Below are 23064 nucleotides of genomic sequence, written 5' to 3' on the forward strand. Positions count from 1 at the left end.
TCCTCGAGGACATAGTGTTAGAAAACTTCAATTAAAGGTCAAAAAAAAAAGAAAGATTTCAATTTTTAATCACAAAATGGCCTTCTGGGGTATGACATCAAGTAATACTTCATTCAGCTAACTGAGCTTTTTTATTGCCAGCACAGTCTACCTAGCAAAAGGTCCTTTAGAACAAACTTGAAGCTACTCCTATTTTAAAATCAAATAGAAATAGGAGCAGCTAGGTGGTACAGTGGATAGAGGACTGGCCCTGGAGTCAGGAGGACCTGAGTTCAAATTTGAGCTCAGACACTTAATAATCACCTAGCTGTGTGACCTTGGGCAAGTCATTTAAGCCCATTACCTTAAATAAATATATTTTTTTAAATCAAATGGAAAGTAACTGCAATTTACACTTTTAAGAGTCTTACTGCCAAAAAATGTTTTTTTAAATGTACATCAATGCATATACTAAGAAAATTAACTTTGCTTTATAACAGCTAAGGTTTCTCTGAAGTACAAAAAAACTGAAGGGTCAAACAGTTTACAGATTCAGAAAATGAAATTTCATAGAGATTTATCACCTTGTCCTATGCCAGGTCCAGAACAGTGAGGCTTCGAACTTAGAATGAGTATTCCAGTTGGGTTCCATGGCTTCTGGATGGTCCCTGGATAGGATAAGCCATCTCCCCCTAAACTATTAGGAAAAGGCATTTAAGCAAATCCCAAAATCTTGTCTCTCACCTTCTTCCTTTCTCATGGGCTTGTCCCTTAAAAGATTTGTCAAACACTCCCAGTCTCTCAGCAAACCGTCTTCCCAGTCCCACAAGCTATCCACCAAGTAGGTGACATGTTTATGAAACTAAAAGAGAATTTTTTAAGATGATATATAAGGATCAAGGGCAAACAAAACTACAAAAGTCTAATATTCTTTATAAATCTAAGCCACACTACAAATAAGTTTCCCACTTTATTAGATAACACCAAAAACAGACCAAGATTGCATGTTTCAGTGGTTCTAGAGAAGCGAATATAACATATCCCAATAAGGAAAGAGGAACATCATCTTATAAGCAACTGTATGAATGTTGCCACTTTACTCCATTTAAAAATACTTCAAATCTCAATGTTTCTATAGTTTATCATCAAATCTGACTTCAAAACAAAGCAAGATGGTACCAAAAGTAACGATTCAGACTCTAAAATATTTTCAGTTCTAATAACACCACTTCTCAGTAAACATAGGAGTCTTATATTTTCCTTACCCCATGACTCAAGAAGAAAGTAATAAGTTTTTTCAGACGTCCAAGACTATAAACCAATTTATTTTTCTTTTTGGAATGGGAAGCATCCTCTTCACCTTGTGGGAGACAAAAGAGTCTAAAAAGAAAAAGGGGAAAAAAAGAGTGATTATCATTCAGTCATGATCTACCAAGATTTAGAACTCAAAAACTGTCACAAGGTTACTATTCATTTAAATTATTTAACATGAAATTTGGGAATTCTAGAGCTACTAGCTAACTCTTAAAGAATCAAATCATTGGCTAAACCTCAGCATCACTGCAGTTAACACCTCTCCTGAATCACACAAAGCAAATCACAGGGACCACTAAGGAATCAGAAGAAGTTCATATAATTCACCCTTTCTTCAGATCTAAGTGAGGATGACAAACATAACCCAAATATAGGAAGAAGAGTCATCATAAAAATGGATTCTCATTTCTATCAAGGTGTTGGAATCACCTTTTAAACTTTTAAAAAGCCCCAACTACTACAAATCACACTATGACAAATAACATGAACAATGATGATGAATCATTTCATATTTCATGGTATATATAACCAGATATTTACGAAAGAGTAGGTTGAAAATCAGTGTGAGGTCCACATGAGTACTTTCTTTAAGAGGATTACAATTTAAAAGTAAGGCACATCCAAGGTCAGCTCTAACTTCCACTTTTGGTAATAACCAAAGATAGGGGCAGCTAAGTGGCCTGGAGGCAGGAGGACCTGATTTCAAATCCAGCCTTAGACACTTAATAATTGCCTAGCTGTGATAAGCCAGCAAATGAATTAAATTATAGATATGGGAGATCAGGGAAAGCAAGAACTGATAAAAATAGCCTACTATTAAGACTTATGGCTCTTTCCTCTGTTTTCTCTTCTTAAAGATAAAGTCAGAAAAGAGCACAAAGAAACAACAAAGCCCCTGCTAACTACTGATTCCATAGATCAACTGGCTCCTATAGGATAAACGTGGGATATACAACTATAACAATAAATTGTTAAAGTAACTCGATATTTTTTTAAAGAGTATGACTGAGAAGATACCTTTTGCAGAGCAATTCACCAGCTACTACAGCTAAGGGTCTGTATGTTGCATAAACAAAATGATACATAGCTTCACATTCCTCTGATGATACTGTATTCTCACAATGCCTATGCAAAAGAACAGAAGATACAATACTAAGGTTGTGACTTAAAAGGTTATCAAGTACCACACTCAATAGCATTGATTCTAAACAGTTCTATTTAGACAATCATTTATATAAAGTGATCCCAGTATTATTGTACTGTTTGATTATAAACTAAGTTGACCATCTGGACTATATCTCATGATTCCATTATTCATACACAGCAAGGTTTTCAGAAAACTTCTTCAATTACATAGTGAAAGCCCATTATAAACCTGCTAATTATAATTTGTCCATGATCTAGTTCTTATCATGAGTCAAATCTGATTCCCAAGTACTGTGTATCATTTAAACATTACAGACTAATGAAATATGTCTCAACATAAAAAGTCAAAAAGGTATGTCTTACTTCTAGATATCAGTTTTATAATTATCTGTATGAGATGCCTGTGTGTATTTATAACAGGATATCAATATTATAAAGTGATATGGTGATAAACTCTAGACTACTGTACTTAAAAACCCCTTCAAACATAATGGTGCTATGCCATTGTAATTATAGTATTTTATACTTGCAAGTCACTTCTTTATTACATCTTTAACTTCCAAAGTAATATCAAAGCTATCATCTTATTACATTACTAAGTTATTCAAGAAAAGATGACATACAATTTTATTATTTCAGTAGTATACTAAAGTATTTAGATAGAAAACACTACTCAGTAAAATAAGTCATAACAGGGTCGAGAATAAAATCTACAACCAATCCAAATCCTACCTACTCTAAAACAAAATCTACTCCCAGGGCTTTTTCAATTTGAACATCCTTTCCTGGACATAAACAAAAGTTCCCACTATTTCATAAAGCATAATGAAACTTTAGAACCTGACTACAACCTAGTTTTCTAAATTTATCTCACACTATCCTATATTCTGGCCATTTCCATTTTTTTCCTGCCCTTCTCTTCTCTTTTCTTACCCCATCCCTAGAACATTCTCCATTCATCCAAAGGTTGAAGCCTCTCTGTTCTTTCATAGCCCAACTCACATGTCACATCATTTCCCTTTTCGAGCGATCTGTTTCTCCTCAAATTTTTTCATAGCACTCTGGTTAGACAAGTCCTTTTCAATTATCACTCTGCATAGTTATTTGTGTATCTGTATTTTTCTGCCTCTGAAACTTCTAGAGAGTTGAGTCCATGTCATTTCTTACCACCAGCATGCAATTTAGGCACTTAATAAGTGCTAAATGTAATATTCCTTTAAAAGTGCTTTTCTACTAACTAGCTAAAAATACCATCACTAACCTCTGATTAGAAACAAAAAACAAACTTTACAGCATGAGACAGAAGTAGAAATGTGATTTGGAGTCAGAGGAGCTGGGTTCAAATCCTAGCTCTGCTACTTACTACCTGTGTGATTCAGGATACGTCACTTCACTTCCCTGGACTTCAGTTTCCTCATCTGTAAAATGAGGGAGTTCTTCACAGGAGCAGGACTGAGGGTAAGAGTACATGGAAATGCTGTGGCAATCTAAGAAATGAGGGTGTACAAGGCATTAAACTAGGAATGCCATTATTTCTGACTCAAAAATCTGGATACTGTAAGTGAAATGCATTTGTAGTTGAAAAAGTACTTAGGTTAATGTGAAACCCAATAGTAATTCTTGGCCCTCAGAAATCTTTCCTTTGCTTTAGAATGTGAAACTTCTTAAATTAAGTAGTGAAGTACATTATTCCCTTTGGAATTTTGCTTATGGGCAGGTATGTCTATGTGACTAGCCCATATAACTACTCCAATGGATTCCTATTGCCTTTAAGTTAAAACAGAAATTCCTCTGTTTAGCTTTAAGGCCCTATACAAGCGTAGCCCAACCTGCCTTTCCAGGCAATGAGGAATGTAAGAGGAATGAAATGACATTCTCTCTTTTCCTCACAAAGAAATTACTTCATCTCTTGTGGCTGTGACTCCTCATATCTAGGTGGTTTTCCTCTCATCTCTTTTTTTTAGAATCCCTCTTTTACTCTAAGAAGCAGTTCAAACTGGCTTTCTTTTGCATAAGCTTTACCTGGTCAACTATTTGGTTTATGCTTGCATCCATAAACTTCATTACGTTGCACATTATTTATATATTTGTTTCCTCAATTAGGCTATAAGTTCACTTCAAGAAGTGTCTTTTTATTTATTTCCCCAGAGCCGAGCAAAGGGCCTGGCACAAAGTAAAAGATTAATAAATACTTGTTAAATGATTAAATTCTTCAATTCAATTCACTGAAAATGAATCATTAAATATGTGAAGTACATCACTGACAAAATCCTTAAAATGGGCATTGAGAATGACTAAAGAAAATAAAGGTTTTAGACACTAACCCAAAATTAGGCCTTAAACTAACCTCTGACAAGGTTTTTACAACTGCAGGAAATCATTTAGAAGACAATGTTGGAATAGAGAGGAAAATATTCTTTCTGGTGGTATCTATTTAGTTATCTTTGAATGTAAGTTTTTTTTCAGCCATTACTTATTTTTTCTAGGTACACTCCCCATTTACCTTACTGGGAAAATGTCCTGTTCATAAGATATACTCACTGTTCTGCTTTCCCCCCCATTTTATTCCTCCACTACAGATTACTGATAGAACACCTTATAATGAGCACATAAGCCATAATAATCATGTATGGTAATAGTCTCTGTGCTCTATGGTAGAAAGTAAATCAGTCTATTTACTCAGCAGTCATCCTTTGTTGATGAACATCCTCAACCTATCAAAGAGAGAAGCTAAGGCTCAGTCATGTTCTAACATGACTAGAATGGCCCTGCACAACAATAATTTCTTTCCTATGAAATTATAAGTTCTTGACAACAAGGTCTCCTTTAGAGTTTTGTATTTCCATCATCTAGCACAGGATCTTGAGGATAATATAATAAATGCTAATGCCATTTACAAAGCATTACTCATTCTCTGTCTCAGTTTTTTTCAGCTTATAATGAAGGATTTCACTAATTTTTTAACTTTCCTAAAGGCAATCTACAGATAACAAATGCTTAGGGTGTATATTATGTAAATACATATACATATGTGTGTGTCTGAACACATGAGCAATCATATTTATTATTAAATATAAAACTAAACACTTGCTTCTTTGACTGCAATCTCACTGAGGTTAGAGGCTATTTTGTTTTGGTCTTGGTTCACCAAGTGCTTAGCACATGAAAGTGCTTTACTGTTATTTTGAAATTGAGTGATTTCAAGTACCTTTATAGACCCCATTTTCTTATCTGTAAAATGGGGAAATTGTGCTAAGGGCTTTTTTCTCAGCATCTCGATGTCAGCAAGAAAGAGAGAAACTGAAGCCAGATTCCTCACCAGAAAGGCTATTTTTCCATGCCTGCTGAATATCCCATAACAGTCAACATTGAAAAAAGGAATGCTCACTGGCATCTGGCAAAACCATCTTTCTACTTATTGTACTAAAATTCTAGTTGAATCCTGCATCTCAGAGCTGTCTTCTGCAGAATACATGACCAGGAGAAAAGTTCTTTCCTCCAGCATGCCTATTCACAAGCCAGCTTCCAAGAGGATCACAGTTTTCCAAACTCTTCAGAACAACAACACATTTTTCCAATTGCCAATATGATCCAATTACACTCATCCTCCCAGTGAACTACTCAAAACTATTTTCAGAGAGTAGCAGATGGTAAATTAGACACTCCAAGGAATTTTGCATCTAAACATAGCTTAACAGACTTATGACTTTTATCTTTAAACAAAATAATTTTGTGTGGGGGGGGAGGTCTCAAGTTATTTAGATCCATACACTGCCAGATGAATCAATGGTTCCTTTTTAAAAATTCTACAAAGGCATGCAGAGAAATGTCCAATAGCAGGAATTATGATAAATGAAAAAGAATGAAAAAAGGTAAAAAGTAAGGTTTTCTTGAAATGGGAAAATAAATTTGTCTAGAATAATGTTAAAGTCAGTCAACATTTCAATGTTTCACTTAATGCATTTCCATCAAATTCAGTTAATTATGAAATGCTTATTAATTGCCTGCTTTGTAAAAGTCTCTAGGGTCATGAAAATAAAATACAATACAGACCTCACCTTCAATGTACTTTCACTCTAATACAGGCTATGTGTAAAAGTAATTATAATATAAGGCAAAATGTGATATCTAGAGTCAGAAGAATCCAAATAAAAGAGAATTTGGGGGCAGTGGAAAGAGCAGTTAGATTCATAATGCAATACAACAAGTAATTTTTTGAGAAATAAAAGATGTATTGCAATGGAGAGAGATTAAAGGCAATGATCACTAAAGATGATGATGGGTTTAACTAATATAATGACAACAGAAATGAAAAAAATCAGGTCAGGGTCTGGCTCCTGATTAGATTAAGTGGAGTAAGAAAATGGTGAGAGAGAAAAAGATAACTGCAATTTTGATAGGCAAAATAATCAAGATTTACACAGTTTTGCCTTGATGCCATGAACTCTCCAGCTAACAAGAATTATAGTTCACTCAGGTTCAAAATTCTGGTGTCATTCTTGACTTCTCTACCTTACTCCACGTAGTGGATCAGTTATTAAATCTTGCCATCTCTACTGCCACAACTCTTGCATTAATTCCTAGCTTAATTACTTCCACAGTCACTTCTTAAATTTTCACTCTTCTCATTTCTTGCAAACAATTTCTGGTTCTGTTCCTCAAGCTTTGAAAGATACTCTTTTAAGAATTAAGTCTGACCATGTCACCTTTCTCTCACATCCAGTCCCTTTCTATCATCTCTAGCATCATACCTAAGTTTGTTTGGTACTGAAAGATCTTCACCAGCAGGATTCATCCTACTCCTTTGCCCTATTCCACAAAATCTTTTTCCCTTTACTCTAGCATCTAGTCATACTGGTCTTTAGGCTAAGGCTCACATACCATTTCATTTCCCATCTTCCTCCTCACTGCCACCTCTTAAGAGGTTCAAGTTGCATTTTTCAATCACCCCGCAGGTACTCGTACCTTCCCTCCATCTTTTGTAGATCTACAAGTTATTTTGTCAAAAAATAAGAATGTTGACTCTTTGCTTATAATGTAAACTCGATGAGGGCATGGACTTTTGTCTTTGTATCTCCAGCACCAAGCCCAGGGCTTGGCACAGAAGAGGTACTTAACAAATGGGTGTTGGTCCCCTGATAAAGAAAATAGCTGGAAGAAGTCTGTGGGAAAGGCAGCGTGCCTAACAGAGCGAACTTGAGAAATTCCAGGAGTTTTCTCCTTGAGGAGTTGTCTTAATTCACACAGACTGAAGATGAATGTATCAAGAAAAGGAAAAGAAATAGTTCTATTAATCACTTTACTCCCTAGTACATTATATTTTTTCAAAGTCCTAGTACAGTGTATCCTTATACTTGAAGGGAAATATTCTTAAAAAAACCCAAAAGAATCCTAGATGTACAGCTCAGAAGGGAGTTTAGAAATCATTGAGTTCAGTCCCCTGGTTTTACAGATAGGGAAAAGGAAGCGAGGGAAGGTGAAGGGATTTGGCTGAGGTCACACAGGTAGGTAGTAAGCAGCTGAGCCAAGATTCACACCTGGATTATTCTTGACTCTAAATCCAGTGTTCTTTCAACTACAGTATGACATTGTTTAAAAATGATATCATCCATGTACAATTTCATATACTCCATCAACCATCTTAGAAAATGAAAATTATTATATTTAAAAACAACTAAGGAAGGAATCAAAGATACAGTCTAAAAAAGTGACTACAAAATAAGACTGGCTTTCACTTTATAGTCTGAGCTTCTGTTGTGACCACTGTCTGCCCTTTTCCTTCAGTTTGACAAAATTTAGGACTTGCCATAAAGTGAAGATAATTACAGAGTAGCACTACTTGACCCATGAAACAGACCTTATTTACTAAATCCTTTAGTCACATACAAGTGTGCAAAGGAATCCATCAACTGCTGCAAACAGCATGTTCTTGTTTACACATTATTATTGGAAGCAAGGGAAGATAGAGATGGCACCTAGGCATAATGCCAGTCTATCTCTTAAAGCATGAAAACTATCTTAGCCCTCGAATTCAATTCTTTTGGCAGCCTGATCAGAAAGAGTCACAGAGGCATGACAATCCCCCCTTATACAGTAGTCTATGAGCCAAACCACTTGACCAAAACCATGTGCAGAGAGAGCCTACTATTCTTTCTGTCCCACTCTACAGCTGCTTAAGACATTCCTCAAATAAAATGAAACATCCCCTTAACTACCAAAAAAAAAGTCCTAGTCTCCACTCCTCTTCTCTGACTAACCAGAAAAGGGGAAATGCATGTCTATTTTCTCTCACCTTTGAAGTGTAGCCAACACCTACTTGTTTCAAACCATGATTTTTTTAAAAGGGGAAGAAGGTAAGGGAATAGAATGAGAAGGGTCAAAGAAGAAGAAAAAAACAAATTATTTTTCTTCGTTTTGAAGGACAGAAAAAAGAGAAAAAATATCCTTCTTCTTATGATCTAATTAACAGTAGCACTATTATTTCTTCGAGAGTTACACAAACCAAAGACCAAAAAAACAAAAAATCAGGTCCCTCACAGAAAAAACAAAACCTCATAGAGAGTAATATCCAGGGTCTTAAAAGTTGAGGAATTCAGAGTGCCAAGTGTCCAATGAAGGTTAAGCCTCCAGGATTTAGACTTCTAAAAATAAGCACCATTTCTGCATACCAACTCTATGATATAATAAGTGTATCCTTTTCTCCACAGTATAACTATGTCATGGGGTATAGCAATAAAGGCCCTGGGAGGGGGGGGGGGGGAGAAACTTCATGAATTATTGTCTTGTTGCCTCCCTTTCCCTCACTCCCATAGCAGTCTATAGATCTTTGGCTTCTTACTTTCCAAGAGGGATGACTGCAATCTCCATACCCCCAATAATCACTTCTTCAAAATGCCAAGAAGTTACCAGATCTAAAGATATGACTCTCTGCCCACACAATCTTTCAACAAATTGCCTTTCTCCCTTATTCAAAAATATGCCTTTTCCTCAAGATTTTCTATAGTAAAACTAAATAGAGCTTATTCACAAATCTATTGATCATATTTCCCATGCCATCCATTAGATTCTGGACAGATGTATATTTTTCAGAAATTCAACTCTGTATATTTTTCAAAATTATCATTCTTAAAATTTACTTGGTAGTACTGAAAAATGACATCAGATAAGTTAAATTTGACAATCTAAACACAGATGGTTTCCCATATGATTGTTTTCACTTGCCCAGCTGGAACCTAAAAAATAAACAAACCATACATTACCTGACCCAAAAGCAGGAACACAGCATTCCTAATGCTGAGAAAGCAAGGTAAATCTGGTCAATGGATGGCAGGCCAGAAAAAAATATTAACATTAATTTATACCACCACACAAATCTGTAGGATTTATATTCATCCTATAATATTTTGACTTCTATTTAATTTATATGAAAATAGTTAATATAACTACCCTAAATGTATTCAAAAAGGTAGGATGTTACATCCTAAATGTTGTGTCCTGGATATAAAATCAATGCCAGGAGATGCAACACTGGTGAAAATGTATGTGGGCTGGCAGATTTTGAGAGATTATTCACAAAGCTAAATTAATGCCAGCTTAGTTTTTAGCCCTTGTTGCCTTATCACCAGGGTAACTTATACCCACTTAATGTGAGCCACAAATCCTCAAACAAACCACCCCCACATCCTAGTCAATTTGAATGAACTTATCCCAAGGTCAGTCAACAATCTCCCCTTGATTCTAATAGAAGTTTGACTGCTCCTATTTTCTAAACCTCAAGAGTAAGTACCCAACCTAGATTCAGAACATTTCCATATTCATTCTAGTCTATTCAAGGAAGAGACTACACATTTTGCTTTCTTTAATCAGTCACTGTCAAGAAGATGGGAGCTGTCAGTAGAAAATTAACAGCCTGTTCCCTCCATGCTTGTTATATTGCATGTAAAATTAGGATCACAGCAACCCCATCAGATCTAAAGGGAGTATTTCCCTTATCAGAGTGCAAAAGGCTAAAGCTATTTTCAGCAGGAACTTGTGTGTCTACCAGGCAAAAAAGAAATAACCTCCATTCAAATGGTGAGCTCTATCCCCACAAAAAAAAAAAAAATTTAAAGCAACAAAAGTTATGCACATTTACTACTTAAAATTATTTTAAGAAATGTTTTTATATAATTTAAAAAATTCTAAAAAACAATTTGAACACATGCATACATTTTCCCCCATGCAATAATTCCATGCTGTTAAAGAGAACTACTATTGGTAGAAACTACATGTTTTGATCACTGGGCTCATTTGATCTCTATCATCCAAGGACTTAAAAAACCGAAGTCAGGTTCCTATCCTATACTTTTTGTAACTAGCAAGAAAAGTACAATTCTAGTATGTGCTATGAGGAAGTGCTAAATATAAATTCACAGATTTAAAACTGAGTTTTTAAAAAGGATTCAATCTAAGACTACACAGGCAGAAAAAAGGTGGAGAGATAATATTACATTATATGTCTAGTGTAGGAGAAAATCCTCAGGAATTTTTCCCCCTAAAATTAAGAATAAATTCTAACTAATTCATTCTCATCTGGTGGGTGGGGAGGAATAGAAATATATGTGCACCGAGTGTGTGCGCGTGCATGTGCGCGCATGCACACACACACACACAAACACAGGAGTTAATCTTGAGTCCTTTTCAATATCATTTTAAAACAAACAATATATTTAAACCATTTCTAAACTGCTCATAGATGTACAAAAAGAATGCGTAAATCAATCAATTTTCCACTATTGGTCTAGACAGAAGTTATTTCAACAATGAATAAAAATATTCTACCTGCAAAAGTCAGCTAACAGTCAACAATAGAAAGTGACTATGCACCAGAGAAAAGCATTTTATCCCAGTTAACATGAAGATGCTTACTGTGTACTTGAGGTCAAAACTAGCTTTCACATTAGGATTGGTCAAAATGACATCCTCAAATACTCAGTTGTATCTCTAATTCTCATCCCGTATTCATTTCTAACAATTTAAATAAGCAACTGCTCTAGATGAATTCATAGCATGAAACAATATGATAGATGTGATGATTAAATCCCTGTCATGGATTAGCCAAGGAGGAATGTTTGTTTGTTAACTAATTTATTCTAAAAGGCAAGAGAGGTTTTAGGGCAGTCTGTAAACTTTTCAAAACAATACATCATTTAGCACTAAATTATTCAAAACGAGTTGATTGACTAGACCCAATAAGTGATAATTAACAAATTGATATGATACTAATTTAAGTCTAGTGCTAGAGAGCCACAAAACTTTGTTAATGACCTGGGATGTTCAATACTTTTATCAGTTTTATGAAAAAAAAAGATGGAGACAGCATACTAGTCAAAATATGCAGATGGCATATAAAGCTGAGAGAGTTACTAACACCAGCAGAAACAATAACCAAAAGTTATCTTGGTAGGTTAGAATGATGGGACAAATCTAATAAGGTGAACTTTAATAGTGAAAAATGTTGGGGAATATGGGGAAACCTGACTATATAGTCTTAAGAAACTGTTGTTCAAATGAAAAAAAGAACTGTTAAAACCTCTTCAATGTTTATCAACAGAAAGATGTGGCAGTCAAAAACTCTAATGTAGTTTTAAGCTGCATTAATAAAGCCAAAGTATCAGGAATGAAGGAGGTAACAGTGCAACTATTCTCTCTGTTCAGAACATATTGGGAATACAGTGTCAAATTCTGGGTATCACCTCTTAGGAAGGACATTAACTGATATGCAGAGGGGGACAACCAGAATGAAGAGAATTAAAGGCAAACCAAGTAGGATGAGTTGAGGAGGACATGACAGGCTGACTTCAAGCCTATTAAAGAATATCACAGAGAAGTGGGATTACATTTATTTGGTTTCATCTTCAAACTACAGAACTAATAAAATGTAAAATGTCTAGAGGCAGGCATGGTTTCACTTGTCTTTTCATCCATAGTACTGAACAGAATATTTTGCACACAGTAAGCAAGAAGGTATAGTGGAAATGGAAGGCACACTGGACTGGGAGGTAGGAGTACCTGCAAATCATTGATAAGCCCTAATAAGCAACTTCTTAGTTTCAATTATCTCCTCTGTAAATTGAGGCATAACAATACTGGGATCACAGGAGTGGTTGGGCAAAGCTTTGCAAACATTAAAGAATCATGTAACAGGGAACTGCTATCATTATTAAGCATTTTAAAATGTGTATTCCATCAAATTGAGCTAGGAATGACTGTTGAAAATTGCAGTCAGATTTTTTGTTTCATACACAGAAAAGCATCCTAACAATTACAGTTATTTAAAAGTGGCATGGGCTATTTTGAGTTCAACATCACTGAGGTCTTCTTGCAAGGACTGGACTACTGGCTATCAGAGATGTTGAACTAGATAACCTCTAAAATTTGACTTTCCTTTATTGTCAAAAAAAATATATCATTGAACTCTGTATCCAGGATTTGTATTAGTAATACAAGCTAAGAAATAAGCTCATCAAGATTTTCAATAAGACTTTCAACAGCTACAATATAAACACAAGCTTGTTGATTCCAGGGTAGAACAAGGAAGAGGCTGACCAACACATAACTGGGATTTAACAATGGGGCACTACTCCTTCTAGCACAAGAACAAATAACATAAAGGCTACATTGTACTTTCATCATCTGACCCTCTATGTTTACCAAAACCTAAAATGTTCAATTTTTTAAAGACCTGTAGAAAGAGTACTGGAACACACTAAATGAACTACCCAATCAATGAAACAATTTTTTGAAAAATGAGTGAAAAGAAAAATTCTATTTACACCAGTATCTCCCACTGACTTCCTAAAAAGTTATTTTATCAGTAGAGATCTAAGATTACTATCTAATATTTTCCAAGGGCCGAAGGATTAGTAAGGAGTTAGGCACCCTCCAGTGGCTAGAAATGCAACACATGCAATAATTTTTAGAAAGTAGCATCACACAGGGGGCACCCCTGGGTTTTTGGTGTGATGAGTGATATTGATTTACTCTGTGACCCAAGAGCACATTTCTTATCAACTCTCCGGGTCTCAGTTCCTTAATCTATAAAAAAGGCATTAAGATTCTAATTCTTAGGACACTAAAGCACCATCAAATACAATAACTGATTATAACTTCACTGAGTTGCTGAATTCACCTTCGGTTCTCACAACCACAAATACATACAAGATCTATCAAAAAGATCCCCCCCCACACTTCAATATTAAATTCTACCAACTTTTAGGTATAAGTTTTCTATAATACTATCATAACCTCACTCCTATAAAATGACAACTTCACTTCCTTAAATACATCTCCCCTGGACCCTAATTCCATTCAATCAAGATGACCAATTTGGTAAAAAAAAAAAAACAAGAGGTCATATTCATATCATTCCATAAGTTTTTTGCAAGTGCTTTCTTCACAATAACCCTGAGAGATAGTATTATTTCCATTTAATAGATGAGAAAACTGAAGTTCAGAAAATTGAAGTGAATTACCTATGGCTATGTCCCTGGGCATTAAGTAACGGTGGGCTGCCAGGACCTGAATACATCCTGATTCCAGGTCCGGTGCTCTTTTCACTACGACAGTGTCTCCTGGCAGCATCTTAACTCAAATCACACTAATTCAGAGGATATAATCAGCATACTGAGTATTTGCTTTTCATTATAGTGGCAGCCCTGCTGGCCTCAATATGAACTGGAAAAAGGGAAGCAACACAAATGGTTAAAAAGGGGTTCAAGCCTGTGTTTACTTAATGACACAGTATAAAATCCAATTTGTCATTTTTTGTTCTTCCAAAAAAAATCTCTTTTGTACAAAACTATGTGAAACATAAAATTACTTCTGGTTTAGAAGCTAAAATTCTGACAGCAGGATATTTTACAATCATTCTTTCCCTTTCTTCCCCAACAAAGCTAATACTTTCACCTAACAAAAACCCATACTGATCTGCTCAACATGGCCTGCAAGAGAAGGAAAAACAGCTGCTGAGAAAGCAGGAACACTTTATCTTGTATTTGGTTAACTTTTAGCAGCTTCTCTTTCCATGTCAACCTAGAGACTGAGCAAAAAAGCTGCATAAGTCAGCATGACACACACACACAATCCAACCACTGACTCAGGATGGTTCAGGGTCACTCTAGCCATAACAAATGAAGAGCTTCTGGGTTGACAGAGTCATAATCTCTTCTTTCCTCCTGTATATTTCTAGATTGTTAAGTGGATTGGATTATGGATCTTTGCTTAAAAACTTATTTAACTACTTGAATAAAGGTGTTTTCTCTCACTGTCTACACCAATTTTTTTTAAAGTAAGCATTTTTTAAAAATTAAACTATCACATTAGTTCTTATTCTTAATTATAGACTATTTATTTGAAGGTCACAACTGGAACATTGAGGTCTGACTGAAACTAGTCAGAGAAAGTGATAACTAAAAGGTAGGACATTTTCCAGTTTTACTACCCAAGTGACCATAAACAAGGCATTTATCCTCTCAAGACTTCAGTTTCCTAGACTTCAGGAAGGGGGAGAAGTGTTGTTGGACTATATGATGTCTAAAATCGCTTCCAATTTTAAATCCTAAGAGTTAATAAATGAGCTAATAAATCAGAGGATTTTTGTCAAATGAATGAAAGTCAAATGAATGAAAACCAGCTATTTTCTGAAGTCATATAGTTTAGATAAGAACCGGCATTCTCCAAAGCTTAACTCTGAGTGCAGGTTAGATATTCAAGGAAAAGCTTCCCCACAATCACACTTTTTATTAAAATTAACTTTCTTAGCTCTGGCTTTTATGGTGAATGGTATTTTATACTAAATGACAAACTCCACTATTATTACATGCTTCCCTGTTTTGAAATCTTTTGCCTGATTCTGATTTTTCCCAAAACAGAAAGTCTCTACCAAGTTAACATACAATTGCTCAAATATTGCTTAGAATTAACCTCTAATTTTCTTGGGTTTTTTTCCCTTAATTTACCTAGTTAGATCACATAAAAAAAATGACAGAATCTTAAGTGCTAAAAAGAATCTCAGAGATCAGAAAATCACCGACCTAGTGCTGGAATGATCTCATAGGCCATCTATTCTAATGCTCCCTTTTTAAAATCCAGGAAACTGAGGTTCTGGAAGGCTAAGTGATTTACTAATGGTCACAGAGATAGTAAGTATCAGAGGCAGGATTTGAACATAGGTTCTCTGATTCCTGACAATGTTCACTTTGTAACTGAACAGAAATCCCCACTACAGTATCTCTAATAAGTCATTAAACCTCTACCTGAACACCTCTAGTGTTAGGAAACTAATGAGACAGACCTTTGGACAGCTCCAATTGTTGTATCTGGCCAAAATCTACCTTTCTGAAAAACTCAAATATATATTGTTCCTAATTCTGACCAGTAGAGTCAAAGAGAGCAAGTTTAATCCCTCTTCTGCACAATAAACCCTTCAAGTACTTCAAAGGTAAAAACTAATTTTTTTACTTACTAATGTTCTTGGATCCACACAGTGTCAGGCCCATAGTAGGTCCCTAAATATATAATTCTTGAACAATACATCAGACAACAGGTTTATCGAGGCTACAAACTTTAGAGATGGGCCCAAAACCTTAGTAAAAGAGAGAAGAGAACCACACACATAAAAGATATTCCCCAAAGCAAACAGCCATATATTAGCTATTTTCCATCATGAATCCTACCAACGACAACAGATGCACACCTTAAGGCCTGAGAATGAAAGTTTTTGAAAGATCCTGAAATCTGGCAGAGCTTCTTAAAAACTAAACACAAAATAGCTAGAAATGTAGTACATAGTAGGTAAAATGAAATTAACTATTATTTTCTCTAAAAATCACTTCACTGAACTTAATAAAGAAAAATTTCTTAAAAACTCAGTTGACAAGAAAATCATAACCCATTAACTTTACCTATAAAATAGTTTGCCTATACAAAAGGTTTTTATCATATCCCCCAGAATGTACAGAATCAATAATTTTGTCTATTCCTTCCTGCATATATGTCAAATTCTCTACTCTTTTGCATTCAATTCTATTACCATTCAAACAACAAAGTAAATATATTTTGAAAAGATATTTACAGGACCATCAGCATCACAAGTTTCATGGCTTCAACAGCTACTTCCGGTTCTTTGTCTGTAGTCATGGAAACAATTCGACTCTATTGAATACAAAATTGACAAAAAAAAGTAATATTTTGTTCAAGATATTCTATGAGGAACAAATAATACCTATTTATTATGTCAGTAACAAATGTATTATGTACTACTAAATGAAAATTGTTTCAATCTTTTATAACCTTTCAAAATAACTGTCACAAAATTCTTAAGCACAGTAGGTTATTATAATCTTTCATAGAAATCAATAATGTTTCATGCAGAACCAATATCAGATTATCTGTTGTCAAGAGGTGGTGAGAGAGAAAGAGGGAGTGAAAGGTGGAACTCAAAATTTTACAAGAAAATTAATGTTGAAAATTACTTTTGTATATAGTTAGAAAATAAATAAATTTATATTTAAGAAATCAATAGCATTCAAAACTAGATACAACATATAAAACACAAAAAGAAATACCAATAATATATAATATAAAACTGAAAAGTTTTTTTACATATACACAAAAAAATCTATGCAATCAAAATCAGAAGACAAACTAGAACTATACATCAAATGTAGTTGGTAAAAAACCTGTCATACAAAATTCATGGAAAAACAACATGAAAAATCTATAAGATTAAGTTATTTTCTTAATTGTTCTAAATCATTAATTTTTTTTTACATTTTTGCAAGGCAAATGGGGTTAAGTGGCTTGCCCAAGGCCACACAGCTAGGTAATTATTGAGTCTGAGACCGGATTTGAACCCAGGTACTCCTGACTCCAGGGCCGGTGCTTTATCCGCTGCACCACCTAGCCGCCCCTAAATCATTAATTATTAGAGAAATGCAAATTAAAGCTTCTCTGAGGTACCACCTCACACCTCTCAGATTGGCCAATATGACCAGAAAGGATAATGATCATTGTTGGAAGGGTTGTGGGAAATCTGGGACACTATTACATTGCTGGTGGAGCTGTGAACTCATCCAACCTTTCTGGAGAGAAATTTAGAACTACGCCCAAAGGGCAACAAAAATGTGCATACCCTTTGATCCAGCAATACCACTACTGCGTCTATACCCTGAAGAGATCATGAAAATGGGTAAAAGCATCACTTGTACAAAAATATTCATAGCAGCCCTGTTTGTGGGGGTAAAGAATTGGAAATCAAGTAAATTTCCTTCAATTGGGAATGGCTTGGCAAACTGTGGTACATGTATGTCATGGAACACTATTGTTCTATTAGAAACCAGGAGGGACAGGAATTCAGGGAATCCTGGAGGGAATTGCATGAACTGATGCTGAGTGAGATGAGCAGAACCAGAAAAACACTGTACACCCTAACAGCAACATGGGGGTGATGATCAACCTTGATGGACTTGCTCTTTCCATCAGTGTAACAATCAGGGACAATTTTAGGCTGGCTGCAATGGAGAATACCATCTATATCCAAATAAAGAACTGTGGAGTTTGAACAAAGTTCAAGGATTATTTCCTTTAATTTAGAAAAAAAAACCAGGTATCTTATTGTCTGATCTTGTTATCTCTTATACTTTTTGTTTCTTCCTTAAGGATATGATTTCTCTCTCATCACACTCAATTTGGATCAATGTACATGGAAACAATGTAAAGACTGACAAACTGCTTTCTGGGGGGGGGGAGTACTATGGGGGAAAATTGTAAAACTCAAAATAAATAAAATCTTTAATTAAAAAAAAGTTATTTTTTGACAGGCAATTAGTAAAAGTTTGTGAAAAATTTTCAAAAGAACCAACTTTCAACAACCAGAAAAATAATACCAAAAAATACCGAAAATAATACCAAAAAACAGTAAGGATTCTAAATCACTAATAATCAGAGAAATACAGGTTAATACAACTTCATATCTATTACAGTGGAAAAATGTTAAAGTGGAAAAACTGAAAGGAGGAACCATGGGAAAAGAAGATCCTCTGTCAATTAATGTTTGACTCTCAACCCCTTCTCCATATTATTTTCATTTACATACTGTGAACTCCAGTCAAAATGACTTTCTTACTCTTCATCACAGAGAATATTATCATCCACCTCCATGCCTGAAATGTACCTTCCTCTTCATGAATACCTCTTGGAATCCCTACATCAATCCACTGCCACCTTTTACACGAGGCCTTTCTTGATATTCCCCCAACAGTTAGTGCCTGCCCTTCAAAATTACTTTGTATTTATTTTGTATATCCTTGTCTAAGTAGTGTTGTTTTGCCCAATAGAATAAAAATGAAAACACTAAGGGCAGGAACAGTTTCAGTTTTGTCTTTGTATATCTGTCTAGTACAATGCCACAGTAAGTGCCTAATAAATATTTCTTAATTGTTCACAGTCATGTTAGATTACAAGTAACTAGAGTATAGAGATCAGGTATTTCTGATCTAAATTACATAATCATATCAGAACCACAGTATGTACAGAGGACAATTAATTGTTCTTTGTATGCTGATTCCTGTCTTCCTAAGAAATCATGTCACATTTCTTTCTTTATCCCCACAAGTATAATACTAAGTGATCAATCCATAATTAGAAACATAACAGGATCACTAAAACAAGCTAGATACATCAACCCTTCATAAGGGACCTCTAGTCTCACATGAAATTTTTCCTGCTATTTCAGTCATTCATCTCTCTCTCCTTTCTGATTGCCAATGTTCAAGGCATTAATATTTATGAATTATTTATTATATATAAATACATATTATCATGTAACTTTCAGGCATGTAGTGTTTATCTCCCCTAAAATACTAGAAAGTTCTTGTTGCTAAGAAATGCATGACATTATTTATTACCCTTTCATTAGCTACTAATGCTAGACACTCACAGTAGGGGCTCCATAAATACCTAATGAAATGAACTGTTGAATTAACCTCTAAGATCATAGCATTCCCTTGTGTCAGAAATTATTTCAGTTTAAAAATAACACATATAAGAACAAACTGGAATTATGTTTACAAGAAAATGACTAAGATGTTCACACCCTTTGACCCAATTATTCAATTTCTAGATCAAGGAAATCAATATAGAAAGGTCTAATAGACACTAAAATACTGATAGCATCAACTTTTGCAGTAGCTAAATAAGATAGAGGGCTGCACATGAAATCTGGAAGATCTGAGTACAAAACTCATCTCAGATGCTTACTAACTTTGTGATCCTGCATACCTCACATAGTTACTATGAAGATGAAATATGGTAATATTTGACTTTTTACTTTTTAAATTTTTACTTATTTTATTTTTAATTTATGGAATAAAGCATTTCCATAACAATATAATTTTAAAAAGATAATTGCACATACAACTACAAATCTATATATAATACACAACCTGTTATCCCCATTTCAAAATATAATAAAACTATCATGTAAATTTCTTTTTCTTTCCCTTCCCACCTCTGTCCTCAATGGGTTACCATTAGACACAAATATGTCATGTTATGTGTGTATATATAATGTATAATATGTGTGTATACACACATATTACCTCATTCCCTATTCTATTACTTCTCTTTCTTTTTCTTCTATTATTACTATTGCAAGGATTTCAAATACAATACTGAATAATATTGGTTATAGTGTTTCATACCTGATTGTGATGGAAAAGCTTCTAGTTTATCCTTATTACAAGTAATGCTTGCTGGTGGTTTTAGACAAATGCATTTTATCCATTTAATAAAAAATCTGCTTGTACTACACTTATAGAAATAAGTGTTGCACTTTATCAAATGCTTCTTCCCGAAGCTTGGAAAAATTTGCATGAACTGATATTGAGCGAAGTGAGTAAAACCAAGAGAACATTGTACACATTAACAGAAATATTATGAGACGATCAACTATGACGGATTCAGCTTCTCTTAGTAGTTCAGTGATCAAGGACAATTGTAAAAGGCCTGTTATAGAAAATGCCATCCACATCCAAAGGAAAAAACTATGGAGTTTGAATGTAGAGCAAAGTATATTATGTTCACTTGACAAAACTTGTTTTCTAACTTTTCTTTCTTTCTTTCTTTCTCATGTTTCTTTCCCCTTTATAGGGGAAAGAACTCTTATAACATGAGTAATATGTATATATGTCAAACATGAATATATATGTACAACGCATATCAGATTGCTCAAATGGGGAGGGAGAGGAGGTAAAGGAGGATAGTAGAAAAATTTGGCATACAAAAGCTTGCAAAAAGGATAAATGCTGAAAATTATCTTTGCATACAATTGGGAAAAAAATATAAAAACCAAAAGAGCTTTTTCTGCATGTACTGATATAATCATAATTTTTAAAAATATTTTTGATTTGATATAATATATTCTATAGCTAGTTTTCCTTATGCTAAATAATCCCTGCACTGCTAGTATAAACCCCAACTGGAAATAAAGTATAATCTTTGTAATACAGTGTTGTAATCTTTTAGCAAGTATTTTATTTAGAATTTTTGCATCCATTCATTAATGAAATTGGACTATAATTTTCTTTCTGCTTTTGCTCTTCTGGGTTTAGGTATCAGCATCATAATTTATTTCATAAAAGGAATTTGGTAAAATCCCTTCTTTGCCTATTATTCCATATATAACTTATTTAACATTGGAATTAATTGATTTTTAAATGCCTGATAGAATTCATTTATATATCTGTCTGGTTCTGATGCTTTTTTTCTTTTATTAAAGATTTTATTTATTTTGAATTTTACAATTTTCCCCCTAATCTTACTTCCCTCCCCCCACCCCCCACAGAAGGCAATTTGTCAGTGTTTACAATGTTTCCATGGTATACATTGATCTAAATTGAGTGTGATGAGAGAGAAATCATATCCTTAAAGAAGAAACAAAGTGTAAGAGATAGCAAGATCAGACTATTAAGATAGCAGTTTTCCCCCCCCTAAATTTAAGATAATAGTCCTTGGTCTTTGTTCAAACTCCACAGTTCTTTCTCTGGATACAGATGGTATTCTCCATTGCAGACAGCCCCAAATTGTCCTTGATTGTTCCACTGATGGAATGAGCGAGTCCATCAAGGTTGCTCATCACTCCCATGTTGCTGTTAGGGTGTACATTGTTTTTCTCGTTCTGCTCATCTCACTCAGCAGCAGTTCATGCAAATCCCTCCAGGCTTCCCTGAATTCCCATCCCTCCTGGTTTGTAACAGAACAACAGTGTTCCATGACACACATATACCAGAGTTTGCTAAGCCATTCTCCATCTGAAGGACATTTACTTAATTTCCAATTCTTTGCCACCACAAACAGGGCTGCTATGAATATTTTTGTACAAGTGATGTTTTTACCCTTTTCCCTGATGCTTTATTTTTAAGAAGCTCATTTATGGCCTGTTCAATTTCTTTTTTTCCCTAAAATAGGTCTATTTAAATATTCTATTTTCTCTTCTGCTAAATCAATTTATATTTTTGTAAGTATTCTTCTGTTCATTAAAATGTTTAAATCTATTGACCTATAATTGGGCAAAATAAATTCTAAAAATGGTTTTAATTTCATCTTCACTAGTGGTATATACATTCTTTCCATTTTTAATACTAGTGATTTGAAATTGTTCTCTCCTTTTTTCATAAAACCAACTCCTAATTTTATTAATTCAATGGGTTTTTTTAAATACTCCATTTTATTAACATCACCTTTCATTTTCAGGATTTTCAATTTAGAAATTATTGGGAATTTTTATTTTCAATTGCATCCTCAATTTGTTGGTCAACTCTTTTTCTATTTTATTAAGCATTTCAAGATATAAACTTTTCTCTGATCACAGCTTTTGCCATATTCCATTGCTTTTTATGTTATCTCATTATTGTCATTCTCTATTGATATTTGTTCTTTCACCCATTCATTCTTTAATATTAGGTTTACTCTTCAATTAATTTTAAAATTATGTTTCCATGATCCTTTTGATAATTACTGCTAAAATAATTATGCAGTGGGATCCCTTCCTTTCTCTTCCTCTCCCCTTCCTTTTCATCTTCTTTTCTCCTCTCCTTTTCTTTCCTCCTTCCAATCCCTCTGTCCACATAGAATGTCATACCCTTACCTAGGATGCTCTGCCCAAAGGACTAAAAATTTTTATGGCTGAAACCTAGGTTTTTTTCTTAATGACCATGTCTTAAACCCAAATCACAAAGGTTCTGGTCCAAACCCACAGAGAACATAGTTTGGGTCTAGACTGCCCAGAGTGAATATAAATAGCAATTCAGAGTGAATATAAATAGCAATTGTTTCTGTTTGGCCAGAAACCCCTCCCTGAGTTTTAATCACTGAATGGGCTAAACTTAAGTATAAAAAGATCGAGCAAGGTCTTCCATTATATCAGAGCCAATTGTCTTGATCTATAGCTGGTCACTGGACCCAGGTGGCTCTGGAGGAGAAAGTGAAGCTGGTGCACAGCACCCCCTCATTCAAATTCAATTCACCTGCAAGTTATGTCATCACCTTCCTGGTCTTCTTTGATAACAAAGGGCAAACAATAACACT

At 34.5% G+C, this 23064-nt stretch overlaps 1 protein-coding gene across 8 annotated transcripts in view; it reads right to left on the minus strand.

Moving 5' to 3' along the window:
• Positions 1 to 23064, minus strand: part of LOC141506690 (cohesin subunit SA-2-like) — a 116169-nt gene that overhangs the window by 65382 nt on the left and 27723 nt on the right. For all 8 annotated transcript variants that reach the window (XR_012473963.1, XM_074213681.1, XM_074213680.1 and 5 more), the window contains 4 exons: positions 16553 to 16632; positions 2311 to 2418; positions 1245 to 1359; positions 724 to 841 (listed from right to left, as the gene is read on the minus strand). Coding sequence is in view for 7 of the 8 variants with exons in the window: in XM_074213681.1 (XP_074069782.1) it covers positions 724 to 841; positions 1245 to 1359; positions 2311 to 2418; positions 16553 to 16632 (421 nt within the window). In the remaining variant the exon portion in view is untranslated. The remainder of the gene's footprint in view (positions 1 to 723; positions 842 to 1244; positions 1360 to 2310; positions 2419 to 16552; positions 16633 to 23064) is intronic.

This window comes from Macrotis lagotis, chromosome 1, assembly GCF_037893015.1.
Source record: "Macrotis lagotis isolate mMagLag1 chromosome 1, bilby.v1.9.chrom.fasta, whole genome shotgun sequence".
NCBI classification, from domain to species: Eukaryota; Metazoa; Chordata; class Mammalia; order Peramelemorphia; family Peramelidae; genus Macrotis; species Macrotis lagotis.